At 47.5% G+C, this 14,072-nt stretch overlaps 1 protein-coding gene across 2 annotated transcripts in view; it reads left to right on the forward strand.

Annotated features, from left to right (window-relative positions):
- The first annotated feature begins 1,010 nt into the window (after positions 1-1,010).
- The window catches only part of MAP7D2 (MAP7 domain containing 2), a 78,059-nt gene continuing 64,997 nt past the window's right edge, over positions 1,011-14,072 (forward strand). The window contains exon 1 of one of the 2 annotated variants that reach the window (XM_066981078.1): positions 1,011-1,047. In XM_066981078.1, the coding sequence (XP_066837179.1) occupies positions 1,026-1,047 (22 nt within the window). In that variant the 5' untranslated portion in view covers positions 1,011-1,025. Of the gene's footprint in view, positions 1,048-1,160; positions 1,518-14,072 lie in introns of those variants that run through there. The other variant, XM_066981087.1, reaches the window with a different exon arrangement.

A 14,072-nucleotide genomic window follows, 5' to 3' on the forward strand; every position in this document is an offset into this window, starting at 1 on the left:
ATTCATGCTGAGACCAGATGTTTCTTCCTGTGTGTTTGTCAGACACCAGTAGGGTGGAGACAAACTGAGATTACTGGAGAGTCTTCTTTCTTCTGGTGGCATTGCCAAAGAAGCCCCTGGAAAGTAGGAGGCACTACTACAATAAGACATGTAAGAAATTTGTTTTGTAACTTGAATGCAACAGTACAATGTCATCCCTAGATGGGTAGAATCACTGTAAGGGAAACCCCTGGATAAAAGTCTAGCCTGAGAAACAGCTGGTGTGAAAATGTCAATTGAAATTGTCTAAATTTGGCAGAGTTATGAACAACAAAAATAAAGTCTGAAACTGATAAGGGAACATTAGGAATAGTCGGTACTCTATGCACCAACAAAAACTAAATCTGCCTCGCTAAACATTCTATCGAGGTGTGCAAACCCAAACATGAAGACAGTATTTGAATGTACAGATGAAAGGCAAATTGTTGACCAGCAAGCCTCCCAACAGTGTAATTTGCAATTAGTAAGAAACTTCAATTTACTTGGGAGACGCAGAAGGAAAACCAAAGGAAATGGGAAGGGAAGGGAAGGGAAGGGAAGGGAAGGGAAGGGAAGGGAAGGGAAGGGAAGGGAAGGGAAGGGAAGGGAAGGGAAGGGAAGGGAAGGGAAGGGAAGGGAAGGGAAGGGAAGGGAAGGGAAGGGAAAACTCTTTCTTCTTCCACCACCTTGTATTGATTTTGGTCTGAATATTCAGCTAATGAGAGAATGTAATGGGAACGACATTGCCAGGCAAAAAGAACAGAACAGAAAGACCAGGAATGGAAATTAGGAGGATTGAATAGGTCTTAAACATCAGTTTTGGTGAACTGGGATGGAAGGTGAGGCGGTCGTTGGCTGTAGCACCAGTTCTACCGAGGCTTTGGGGTGGTGGAGTGGGAGCAAGTGGAGCTACATGCCCAAGGCCCTGCACATCGCCACATGCTGACAGGCATCCATCCCCACATCACCCAGAACCTGCCAAAACGAGATAGCTGCGCCAAAACGAGATGGTGGGACCAAAACGCATGTGTAAGCCGTGTGCTATAAGTTTGTTTTGTTTTGTGCTTTGACCATTAGCGTGTAAATACTTAAGGGAAAGCGAAGGGCGTTTCTCCCCTTCCCCTTCTCCTCCACACCCGACCCCAAACCGGCGCTCGGCAGCCCCGAACAAAGGGACGGCGGCGGCCGCCCCCCCCTCCGGGGCCGAGGACCCCCCCGTAGCCCCCCACAGCCCGGCCGCAGCCGCGGGGGCCGGGCCCGGTGCCGGCGGGGCGGGGCGGGGCGGCGGCAGCACCTGGCGGGCCGGGAGCCGAGCGGGGCAGCCGGCAGCCGCGGCCCCGCTCCTCCCCGCCCGGCGTCAGGTGCCGCGGGGCGGGCAGTGCGCCTGTGCGGCGGCGGCGGCCGCCGAGGAGCGGAGCGGGGCCGGTGGGGAACCGGCGGTGGCGAGAGCGAGAAGATGGCGGAGCCGGGGGCCGCGCGCGGCTCCCCGAGGGCGGCAGGTGGGCGCCAGCGCGGCCGGGACGGGGCGAGGCGAGGTGGGACGGGACGGGACGGGACGGGACGGGATGGCGACGCCCCAGCCTCCCCCGGCAGCCGTCCCGTCCCCGTCCCGCCTCGCCCCCGGGCGGGGGTCGCTGCCCGCCCGGCAGGTGCCTGCCGGCGCGGCGCTGAGGGGCGGCCCCGGCCGCCATCTCGGGGAGGCGAAGCCCCCGCGGCGGCGGCGGCGGCGGCGCCGGGTGCGAGAGGCGGCCGGCAGGGAGGCGTTGTGCCCGCACGGCTCGGGCTCGGGGCTGCAGCGAGTTCCCCGACCGGCGGCGGTGCCGGCAGGCAGGCAGGGAGGCAGCGCGGGTTTGCCCCGCAGTGGAGCGGGGCTGGTTGGCGAGCCTCGGTCTGCGCGGTGCCTGGGCCTGCCTGCGCGGGTTGGCCGAGCTGGGAGGGAAACTGGTTAAGCGGGTATGGAGCCCGAGCCTTCCCGGAGCCCCAGGTGAGGTGCCTCCTCACCGCTCCTCGCGCAGTTCGGGGTGAGGAGGGGGACATGGCGTGGGGCAGAGACCCCTGGCAGCAGGTGGTGGTGGTGGGGCCACCGGCCGCAGCCTTCGTGCTTCGCCTCTCCGGACGGGCTCGGTGCCACCATGGCTCGCTCTTCGCCTGACCTCTCCCCGATCCGACGCGTGAGGTGAGTGGCGATGAAGGAATTTGCTCCTCGTTGTACTTTTACCTTAATCGCCTGATACGGGGCCTTTGCTTTGTGGCGAGCAATCCGTCCGTAGCACGGGCATTAAAAGAACTAATTTCCTTTTGTCCTAGGCTACTGTAACTTCTGAAAGTAGCTTTACGGTTGCTTCGGGGGATATGCATTATTCTCCCAAACCTGGGGAGTGGGAAGGTGAATCCAAGCCTTTGGATTCACCCCGAGGTCACACCGTGTCAGCAGCCAGGGACGGAGCCAGGAGCATCTCTGTTTTTTCTGCCCCTTGCCCTCCTCCTGTGCTTGGCAGCCACAGCTCCTGCTGTAATCTGTTGCAGCTGAGTAGTTGTGCACTTGTAGATCTCGGGTCTCTGGTTCCCCATGTCTCACGTGGAAGAAAAACAACTAATGCTGAGAATTCATATTTCCGATTTCTTCCCCCGCTCTGAAACCTAAGAAAGTCTGCCCAATATTCACGTGCGCTGTTAGCGGAGTTTTTTCTCTGGTGTTTTCCTATTTCGTACCATCTAACTTCAGAGATGAATGTTGCAAAGGAGCTTCACTCATTACGGAGACCGTTTTTAACGAGACTGAGAATCGATAGAAAACGCAGCACGTGGTGTAATTAAAGATGGTATCAAATGGGGCACGTGCTGTAGGACAGGCACGGGCAGATGTCATTGTGAGTGGCCAGGTATCGGCATTTGAGCACCAGTGCCTGAGCACCGCAGTGTGGAGTGCTTTCAGCCAAATGTGTTGTTTTGTTTGAGTAAGCTGGTAGAAGATAACACACTGCTGGGAGAAGGTTGTGGATGTGTGCATGGTATGTTTTACAGACAGCAGTGTGGATGGGGTTTGCATCTGTTGCAGCAGAGAACAAGACATTTTTCTGGAACCCAATTTAACCAATTCTGTGTCAGTGGGAACAGCTACTAACACAAATCGCTGGGAGGGAGCACAGACCTCATCCTCTCTTAATTGACATGTTTGTGTGTACGTCAGCTCCTGGAGTCCTCCTCCAGTTCACAGGGACAGGGAGGGTCCTACCTCTGTATCCCGAAATAAAATGCTGCTCCCAGCGGGGTGCTGCCCTGTGACAGGTGGCGGCAGCCTGCGTCCCCCTTCCCAAACTGGGAGGTTCTCTGGCAGCATCCAAGTTTTGCTCCCTAGGGCCCTCCAGTGCTGAGGATGCTGCTGGGATGGCAGTGAAAGTGAGGCGCCAGATTTAGCCGTCCATCACTTCAGGCTCTGCCAAGATCGAGCTGAACAAACAAGCCTGCAGTACGGGAGGCTGTTTGCATCTCTTGGCTGCTAGGGAAGAGGTCTGTTCAGTGGTATATAATGCTGCAAAAAGGAGCAAAATTCTGGGGCTCAAGCAATTAATAGTAGTGGAGTTCAACTGTTTCCCTTTGCTGAAAATCTAAGCCCATGCAGCAAACAGAGATGCTGCAGCCTGAGAAGATGTTGCAGGAATCTTTTTGTAAGGGAAAGCGCTGGGTGACCAAAATGTAGGCGTTATTGCTGCTACCATCTGTAGTAACGGTAATGACTAAATAGCATTTGAAGGACAAGCTGCTCAGTATTGGATCACTCATCTTCCCTTTTGCTACCTAGTTAAATTTGCTTAATGTATGTTCTGGGAGATTGAAATACTGAACACTTTTGGATTTCAGACCAAATGTGTTCTCTTCTTATTATCGAAAAGTATTCTCTTCTTATTATTGAAAAATGTGGTCAGCTCTAAGAGGGTTTAAGAAAAAATTGCATGTTAAATCAACTTAGACTGCATATCGTAAAAAAAAACAACACACATTTTGGTGAAAGGAATACATACATGTATTTCTTTCAAAATACTGTGGTTTTTTTCCTTCTTGTTAGCAGTGCTTTTCCAACTGATTTCTCTAAGTCATTAGTATATTCTTGTTGTATTACATTGTTTTCTTTCACATGTGGATGTTTAAGGTTGTTTACCCCCAGGTTTAATTGATGTGCTGCTCTCCATGGGATTATACCATTTGCAAGTATTGATTTTAGTTCAAAGGAGTTGAATACTCTGCATGCTTTCAAGGTATTGTTTAATTTTTTAAATAGCATCTTTCCGGCTTTGCCTCTGTTCCAAAAAAAAATAAAATAAAAAGAGAGGTCAGAGCCTTTCCCAACTAAGTTTTGTTAAATTGTAAGAGAAAAACAACTTACCTTGGAATTACAAGACTGGAGAAGTAAAAGGAAGGTGTATTGATGCCTTGAAACATGCATGGTAGGAAGGTGAAACACCCAAAAATTTCAGAGTGCTTGCAAGATGCTCTTGTGTAGTGGCACATACCTCCCTGTGCTTTGGTGGCTGTCGTATCCATTGCAGTGGAAATGCATCAGGGATGCTTTTTTTGTATGAAGTAGTCATTTCTAGGTATGCTAATTGAGGGAGCGTATACATATTTCATGTAAATGAAACTATATATCTTGCGTGTTGGTATTGTATGAAGATTTATGAAGTAAAGCTTTTTTGCCTCTCATGAATAAATAAAATACAATTATAACTTTCTTAGTTATTGGTCTTCTAATATGTGTGGAGAAAAACCAGCAGGGGAAGTGCTTTTAATATCTTACTCTTATCTGTCATTCATTGCCGCATGCATTTTAAGGCTACAGAAAAGTAAGAGCAAGTCTTTTAATTCTGGATTGTTCTTATAGGGTTCAGACAATTAAAAAAAAAAGTACTGTTTGCATGGGACTTCTATAAATAAATGGATTTTACAACATGGGGAAAAGAATACAGCTGATCAGGAAACTAATGCAAATTGTGGGAGTGCGACCTGCATTGAGTAATGACCTACTCAAGTCATCTCCTCCCTGTTTACCATCTTTCTCCTTTAGTTGGTTCTCTCAGTTGTTCTCAGACTGGTAACTTCAGGTTTTGTGAGGTTTGTGCATCTTCTAGGTCTTGTGAAAGGTCCCGGTATTAAACAATTCACCTCTGTGTCCTGTGGTTCTGTGACTTGGGTCAGTAAGTCTGTTAAATACAGCTGTTTGTGTTGCACACCCAAGCTTAATTTTCCTGTGAATCTCTCGTACTGGCTGAGAGAAAAATATGAGTAGCACTTCTAAATAATGCTGTAACTAGTTACAGTTATTGCAGTCATAAAAAACAAAGTTCTTGCAGTACTGCAGCAGATTATTTTTTTTAAACCTACACAGCTGATGAGGTGTAGGTAATTTCTGAGTTATTTTGCTGTAATTGACTTGTTTGGTATTTCTGTCACAACTTGTTATATTACCCCTGTATTTCCTGTGATTGAAAGTAGTGCGTGTAAGAGTATGTTATGTGTTATTTTTCCTACAGGTGTTCAGACAGCTTAGCGGGTGACTTAGTGCTACGTAAGTCATTTAGTGGTCTGCTTACCAAATTGATGGAAAAGGTGACATGGAATCTGGACTAATCAAAGATTTATTTTACCACACAATATTACCCTGGACTGACTTTAGATAGGAGATTTACAAAGACCTTTCGCTGTGCTTTGTTTCCTTAATGATGAACAATGCTGATGTGTGGGGGTGTAAAGACGGCGGGGTAAGTGGTTTTCACACGGTGGAAATCTATCTTACCATTTAGCTGGAAAAAAAATAGAAAGAAAGGCAAGATTGCTGTTTTATTATTTAAAATACTGTAACACACCTGACAGGCTTTGTGCCTGTCATTCAAATAATACACAATTTTTGTCTTTGTGTTGTGAAACTGTCAAGATCCTAAAACCCGAGCACCCAGCGCTCTGTCTGCCAGTCGGAGGGAGTGTTGTAAGGATCCGAGCAAAGCACTTCTTGTCCCTGTTAAATGGTAATCAAAATGTTTCAGAGAGGCTTGCTTTTGAGTCGTATTTTGTGTTCTGTGCATGTATGTGCATAACGCATATACATTTCTGGCTTTCTGCAGATGTAGTGAAGTAATATATTAGAATGCCTGGTGATCACATCTTAGTTTTCCTCTCCGTTTTCTTCCTCTAACTCTTAAATGAATGATCCACTTTTCCTGAACTATGTAATATTTATCTCCTCTGTGATACGAAATCTTGTAAGTGCTTGGTTTCATTTACTGTACTGTTTGCACGTGTCACGTGTGCTTACTGAACGCCAGATCAACCTGTGCGGAAGTGTTTGGACTAAACGCTGGGACATCGGTTTCTGGTTTGCCCCCGAGCACCTGGAGGCTTCCTCGTGAGTATGTGTTGGCTCTTCCCTGCCCAACAGGACGCTGATCCGCCTTGTGGAGTTACGGTGCTGCAGTCAAACGTTGGCTTCGTGGTGATCGATAAAGCGTTTCTGTGACCTTTGTATTAGCTTCGGTTGCGCAACGGGCGGGCTCACCTTTGCGTTCTGCTGTCTCAACGAGAGCAATGTGAGCACTTCTCCATGTGCCAAAGCTTCTCCTTTCACTGCTTGAGGGTTATCTTGTTGGTATAAATAAGGGTGCTGCTGGCAAACATCTCCTACTGATGTCTTCGCTTTGGTTAAATTAATTCCTTTACAGTACGGAAAATGCAGCTTTTTGTATACCAGTGTAATGCATACGTGCTCCTATCAGTTGGCATCATTTAAAAGCTGTAGTGTTGGGCTGAATTTCTTCCAATGATTCAACAGAAGAGATTGTTTATTCTGCAGCATAGTATTTACCTCTTCTGAACTTTTTTTTTTCTATTGCAAGTGTAAATGCATGTTTGGAGCTGTCTTAGGCATTCAGATCTTTTTTTTTCAGTGTGCCGGAAACCTGTAAATGCTCTTTTCTCTGCGCATTGAGTACAGAAATAGATGAAACTGTTCAAACTTTTGAAGTCAGCCCCTTTGCTGATAATTCCATGTTTTGTAAAGTCATCTCTTGTGTTCGCATTTGCCTTCCAAGAGGCAAATACACATTAACTTGGTTTTGTATAATGGGCTTCTTAGTCCGAAGCACTTTCTGAGCTGGTCCTCCACATCAGAGCTCTCTGCACATTGCCTCCATGTGCACACCAATGCGTCTATTTGTGTGAACAGAGGAATGGATTTTATGTCCCATAACCTCAGCACCATCAAGGATCCAGTGTTCAACAACCATTTTAGAAAGAGAGAATATATGGAGCTTCATAAATCTACTTACCTTTTTTGTTGAAAGGTTTCTTTTGTAAACTCCTCTTTCCTTACATCGACCTGCATTCTAGAACCCCATTTTATTTATTAATCTTTTATACCTGAGGTCTTGATGGGACGGGATAGGAAGTGTTGAACAAAAATATATGGGAAGCATGTATCAGTTTGTGGATACCTCTGTAAAAGCACCTTAGAAATCTTCAAGAAAATGATAGTAACGTTAGTATACCTGATTGTTTTGTCTGTTGCAATGCCAGATGCTGGAGGGCATGTTGTGGTTTTGTTTCAATTAGGTAGGATCTGGAAGTATGCCTTGCTTGGTTCAATCCATACGAATTATCAAATTACTTGTCTCATGCCGAGCAGAAGCTAGCAGAGCTATTCTTTATTTCAGCAAAGCACTCATTGAAATGTTTCTAGTTTGCAATTAATTTGGGTTGTAGGCGTGGTGGAATACTGCACTTCTTAATGTGGCTTTGATCATAAAAGAGAGAGAGAGACAAATTTTGCTGGTGGCTGTGCAGCATGCCTGGGTTTGTTGGCTGCAGAAGGAGCGCCGAAGTGGTCTTCCCCTGCCCAGGCAGGGAGAGCACTGCTGCCTCGTGGCTTCAGTGGAAAACCAAGCATGCTCTAGTGTCAATACACTTGCCTCGATTATTTAATTAGAATAAACTCTCGATATTCAATTATTCTGCAAGTAAGGTAAACCTCAGATCACAGGCACTGCAGTCGTGTTTCCTTTTGTCCCAGGAAGGGAGACAAGATGATGTTGCAGCACTTATCCCCACATCATCGCTGTGATTTCTACATACTTGTAGCAAGGGCTTTTAATTTCCCTTCCTGCGGTCCCCTCCTTCTCCCTCCCTCCTGGAAACCCACATTGCTCTCGCCCTTGTTTGTGTGGAGTCTGGCATTCACCTCTGCGTGCGTGCAGGCAGAAACCTCGGGGAGAGGACTGGAAACGTGTTGTTGGGGTTCTTGAGATGTTGATAAAAAAGATAGGCCAACTACTGTTTCCAAAATAAATGGTAGATGGACCGGTTCCCCTTTAACCATCCTAAAGGGGAGTGGGAGTAGGGCCTTACTTTTATTCTTAGTTTCTTGACTTTAAGTATTGTGCTTCAGCCAGCGGGCATCTTTTCCCTTACCCTTAATGGTCTATTAATAGATGGAAGTATTTCCATTATGCTTCTTGGGTTTAGTAAGACTAAGTGCTGTGGTTACAAGTAAACAGGGCAATTTTCAGCAGTCACAGGAAGCGATGTAATGGTGCAGTGAAGTAAAGGGATGACCTTCCCTTGACTTAAGTGGCTGCGGACCTGGTTCTGAAGGAGGGCGCTGGGCTGCAGGGTCTCAGGGTTGTAGCTCTCAGAGGCCAGGTTATGGCACTGAGTGAAAATCTCTGAGTGATGCACAGGGGAGATGCTGTTTAGAGAAAGCATTTTGCAGAGAGGACAGATTTTATGACACAAGTTATAGAACTGAACGAAAGCAAAACAGAAACGCCTCATGTAATCTCTGCAGTTGTTTACAGATAACAGGAAGAGTTTGTTTTTTCATGATACCTTTTGGAATCAAAGGGCAGGTTTGCATTTCCCCTCGTGGTATGTTTTCCCTGTGTTATGATCCCCCCCTTGCCCCAAGGTACTCTCTTTTCTTACACCACAGTCACTGACTATCTCCAGGCTTCCTTTAAGTCTCATATTGCTGAAGGGTGTCTCAAAAAGAATAGGCAGCCTGTCTTTGAATCCTAATATATTTAGTCTGTGATGAAGTTGCCTAAATGATGTGCGGGCGGAGCTGAAAGTCACGTTACATGGTACAAACACATCCACTTTCAAATCCAGTTTTTGTCACGAGCGGTCCGTTGGTGATGCTGGAGACAAACCGAAGACTGTAAAGAAAGTCTTCGTGCAGCCAGCGCTCCTCGAGATGAGTGCTCCCTGAAGCGTGCTGACAGGCTTACAGGCCCTGTAGCAACTCGGAAGAGCTCTCTGTTCTTGTAAAACCCCTGCAGCATTCGAATCTTCTGCTGCCAAGTTAGGTGCTGATGCACCCATGCTATTGATAAACTGATATCCTACTGGATTAAGTCCTGAACTTCTTATAAGATGGCTCTTTTTCCTCTACTTAATGGTACTTCTTCCTTCCCCATTCTGATCCATTCACCCCTGCCTACAGGGTCGTAAGGATGCACAGGCTTAGTCAGAGCAGGTGTCTTTCTTTCCCACTGCTCTGCCTTCCCTGGTGACCAGAGGATGACACTGAGGGCAGAGGGTAAGATTGCAGCAAGCAGTGCAGTATGCTTCCTAGTGTCCCACAGACTGCAGTCCAGGAGCTGGAGATGTATCCAGAGGACTTGGATACGTTCCCACCCTCTGTCCTGCGCCTCTCTCTGGCTCCTTAGCTGTACCCAGTGCATTAATTCATTCTTGTGCTCCAGCGGAGCTGACTCCACTCCATCCAGCCTTGGGAGCAAGAAGTGTGAGGCTGAGGAGGAGGCTGAGCCCATCAGATGGCCTCTGGTGGGAACTGACCTCTCGCCAGCCCACCTGCCTTTCAGTGGTGGGAGCCCGCAGGGCTGAAGTAGCTCTTCATTTTGTCTTGTGGCAGCTGCAGGGGAGGCGAGGAGGCTAGGCAGAAAGGAAAAGAAATCGCGTTCCTTGTTGTTTAACCCCCTGCTCCAGGCATTACAGCTCAAAAATGGAGAATCACCATATCAAAGAGCTCTTTGAAAATCAAAGGTAACAAACAACATGCAGGCTGAGGAATGTTTTCCTAGTCTTCAGAGCAGCTGTCAGTTGACCAAAGTTGCAGTATGATGTGTTTCCTTAAGCTAGAGGCTGAGAGGAGTAGAGGGAGGAGTCCTCGCGATGGTATTCGAATGGCAATTTGGCACTGAAATTAATCCAGATAGCTTCTGGTGATGCACGCTTCTTGAGAAGCTCCAGTCAAAACTACTACGGGTGGCGTAGCTCTTGGAAGATGTAATTCTTAAATTTTGGCCTCCAGCCCTGCTGGCCGAGAGCTGCTGGAGCTGGTTCTAAGCAGCAGCATTTCAGGCAGATTGTACTGTGCAGTCCTTCATAAAATCAGACAACTGAAAAGGTCCCAAGAAAGAAAACCCTTAAAGGAATCAGGAAGAACTAACTGTTCAGCAGCCAAAAGCTAGCTCTACTTCCAACTAGATTTGAATGCATTCAACTCCAGTCTTTTGTTTCCAGCTAGATAATCTACTCCGTTATTTTATGCCTTGCCAGAATAAACCCAATTTATTCTTCTTCTGTGTAGGTAGAGGTCAGGGTAGAGCAGAATACGTAGGTGGATTTGAAGGACTGCCATTTAACACACACCCTGGAGTCTTTGGGAGCTGGATTTGGTGTAGCTTACAGAAGCTTGTAAAGGCTCATCATGTGAGGTTTGCAGAGCAAAAACCTTTCCTGGTGTGCGTCAGCTAACGCAGCTTAGACAGGGTGGTGCGGGACCTGGCTCCTGGTTCCAGGTTTGGCGGTGCACGTTGTGCTGAAGGAGTTTGCCCCTGAGTCTTCAAACACCTCGTTGGGTATGAGAAGCTCTTCACCTTCTGGTAGTAGTTGACTCAGATCGAGTGATTTAGTCTCTTCGTGGTCTGACTGTATATACAAAGGATCCTTCAGTTGTGGATATGCTCTCCTTTTGGTCCAGAAATGTTGAGTGCGTCAATAAAATGATACTAAGATCACAGATGAAAGTGTTTCTGTCTTACGGTTGGATAGTCCTCTTGTCTGGGGACAGAAATGATACCAAGGTGTCTGCTTGCTGGTTTGGAAGAGCTTAATTCTCAAATACCAGTTGTCACAGAATCATTTAGGTTGGAAAAGACCTCAAAGACCATCAAGTCCAGCCGTTATGTTCTTGTGTGACAAGTTTGGATGCCAAGTTCTCTGCTGATAACTCTTTTTTGGTGGCACCAACCCTAGAGAGGCAGAGGAGCTGCAAATGGTCGGCTGTGTGTTTTACCCGCCTGTGACTTCTTGTCGCCTCACCTGCTGCCCCAGACAAACCGGTCCCTCTTGCTGCTGCCAGTTTGGGCGTGCAGAAGGGGCATCCTGAACGCCTGTGTGCAGGCCTGCTCGTCCTTCTTTTGTGCTTTCCTCTTGCTGGCACAGGAGGGGATGCGGCTTTTGCTGCCGCTCTGACCCCTAGTCCCTTCCAAAATATTTGTTGGCTTCTACTGCTTAAGGCAACTCAATGCACTCACGCCCATCCCCTTTTAGCTAGCTCTGTGCAAGCAGCCTTTTCAAGCCCCAGCTCTCTTTTGGCTCCTCTCTACGTGTCAAACGTTGCTGGAAGAGCGCATGTGGGTCCCCACATGAGCTCAGTGCGTGGCGCTGCGTTGGGCAGAGCCCCATCTCGTGGGCACGATCGCACGGCAGCCTCTCCGTGTACAGGTGTGTCCTGAACTTTGGTCTGAACGTGCTCACCTGGGTCTAATCGCTCCTGGCGAGGCGCTCCGTAGGCAGCTGCCCTCTGCCAAGGGTGCTCTTTCCTCTGCTTTGTTGAGCGTACCTTTCCAGCGAGGCAAAGCTTGTGGGCAGGCGCTCACATTTTATTGCACCAATGAATTGCAGTATAAACAAGCAGCTTCCTCACCTGGAAAAGGAGCAGCTGCATCCTGGTTCGTGGCACGTGGGAGCATCCAGAGGCCAAAATCGCAGGGCAGGTGGGTGCAGGAGCCTGGAGGCTCCCCTGCCAAGGCACAGGGTGCCGTGCCCCAGGCTTTTGCACGGGGCTGTGCTGCGGCAGGGTGGCCGTGTTCAGCTCAGGGCAGGCTGCAGGTAAGAGCTAATCGAGGGGGCGGGAATTGGATTTGAGGTGTGACATTTATTTTGGAAGGCGTTCCAGATTTGCAGGACGGGTGTTGCCATTACGCTTCATGAGGTAGCAGCGAGGTGAAGCTAAGCCAAACCCCTGGGGGTGCAGAACAAAGCGTGGAATAAGCAGCTGCTGGCTGCTCTGGTATTACTCGAGATGTTTGTTGTTTTCTTGCTTTGTTTTGTTTTTCTTCTTTTGTGCTTACGCCCAAACTACTGCAGCTCTTGTTCACATTTGCCTGCTGTAGCAACCCTGATTAGTAGGTTTGTTAACTACAGTTTAATTGGTGCAATTCTAGATTAGCAAAGGAAGTAGAACTGCTGTAAACATAATTTTTTTGACATACCCTTCTTGTCCAGGACACGTTTTTGTGATTTATTTTTTTTGGTGAAGTAATGAAAATGAGAGAAGCACTGATTTGCACCATTGCTGTATGCATGTGTTTTTCAGATTCTTTTCGTAAACAATGTTGCAGCAAGCATATTTCCTCTCTTGCAGTGGCTGCTAAATATTTACCAATTTCTAAATCCACTAAGCATATTTAAGTAGGCAAGGCTCATGTTTTGTGTCCTGCAGGTAATTCAGGTTTTCACCCCTTTGCACTGTATAGAGCATGAAGAGACAAATGACACTGCTGGAGAGCTTCCATGGAAAGCATGACAGAGCCTCCACTTGCCTTGCTTTGGCAGCTCCCTTTGTCAAGGAGAAAATGTCAGGTGTGTGCTTGCTGGCAGAAGCATCATCCATAGTGCTGATTGATTTGTTTTGTTTTGTTTTGCTGTGCTGTATTTTTTGTCAGGGCTGCAGTAGGCCCCGTGCTGCAGGTATTCCCCAAGGGGCTCGGCCAGCACAGGCTTCGGATGCTCACTTTAGCAGCAAGAAGTTCGGCAGGAGCTTTTCTTGTTCTCCATAAGGCTTTTATGGAAGGGGTTGGAGTTAGGAGAGAGGAGAAGAGATCCTGCTGCCACCTACAGCATCACCAAACACCAGGCCTCTGCCTCGTGCCTGCATGCTGCCCTTCAGCGTTTCGGGGTTCAAGTTACTAAGATATTAGGGACCTGCATGGCTAGCTGAAAGGCCACCTTCTCTCTTACTTAGCTGAGCTGTGCTTCTCTTCAGGAGCCGTAAGTGGGACCCGCTGTCAAAACCTTAGGTGCCTGAGGGTGATTTTCTTTTTCCACTTCACTTGAAGGGAAGTGGATATATGAGGCTGTGTATAATTGCTTAGTTTCAGATTTAAGAGCTTTCAAAATCGCTATAAGATTATTCTTCGTTTTAGCCTTGACTTGTTCCTAGTGACAAAAAGCACAGGTGAGTGAAAATTAAAAATAAAAAATTAAGACCCTGTCATGAATGTTGTATAGAATATCCTTCAAAGCTTTTTGCCTTTGAAAATAGTGGATATTTTCGTCTCCTACACAGATTGCTTGCTAAGTCTAGAGAAGCAGCAGCTCTTTTACCACCGTGCTTGCAGCGTGAGGGCATGTGCTTGTTAAAACGTTTGGCAGAACAGCGAATCGCAACCAGGAGGAGCGAGAAGGCTTGTGTGCAGCACAGACACGTGGAGGAGGTGGGAAGTTGATCCAGGCGGACAGGGTAAGCTGCTGAGAAAGGTGGACATTTCCCTCACTGCTTTCGTGTCTTGTGTAGTTAACTGAAAGTTGGTAACAGTAGTAGAGAAATGTGTGTGGGGAGGAGAGGTCTGCAGAAGTATTTTAAACTACAACCTTGTATGTGTGCACCAAAGAGATGTATATTGACAAGGACAGTGAAAGTCTGCTTTATTTTAGAAGAGGTGGAAGTAATAGGTGTAATAGGTAGTAATAGGAAACTCCACTTTTTCTTTTCCCTTCCTCTGGAAGGATCCTAAAGCCGAAGGTAGTTGACATCTCCC

This window comes from Anser cygnoides, chromosome 1, assembly GCF_040182565.1.
Source record: "Anser cygnoides isolate HZ-2024a breed goose chromosome 1, Taihu_goose_T2T_genome, whole genome shotgun sequence".
NCBI lineage: Eukaryota > Metazoa > Chordata > Aves > Anseriformes > Anatidae > Anser > Anser cygnoides.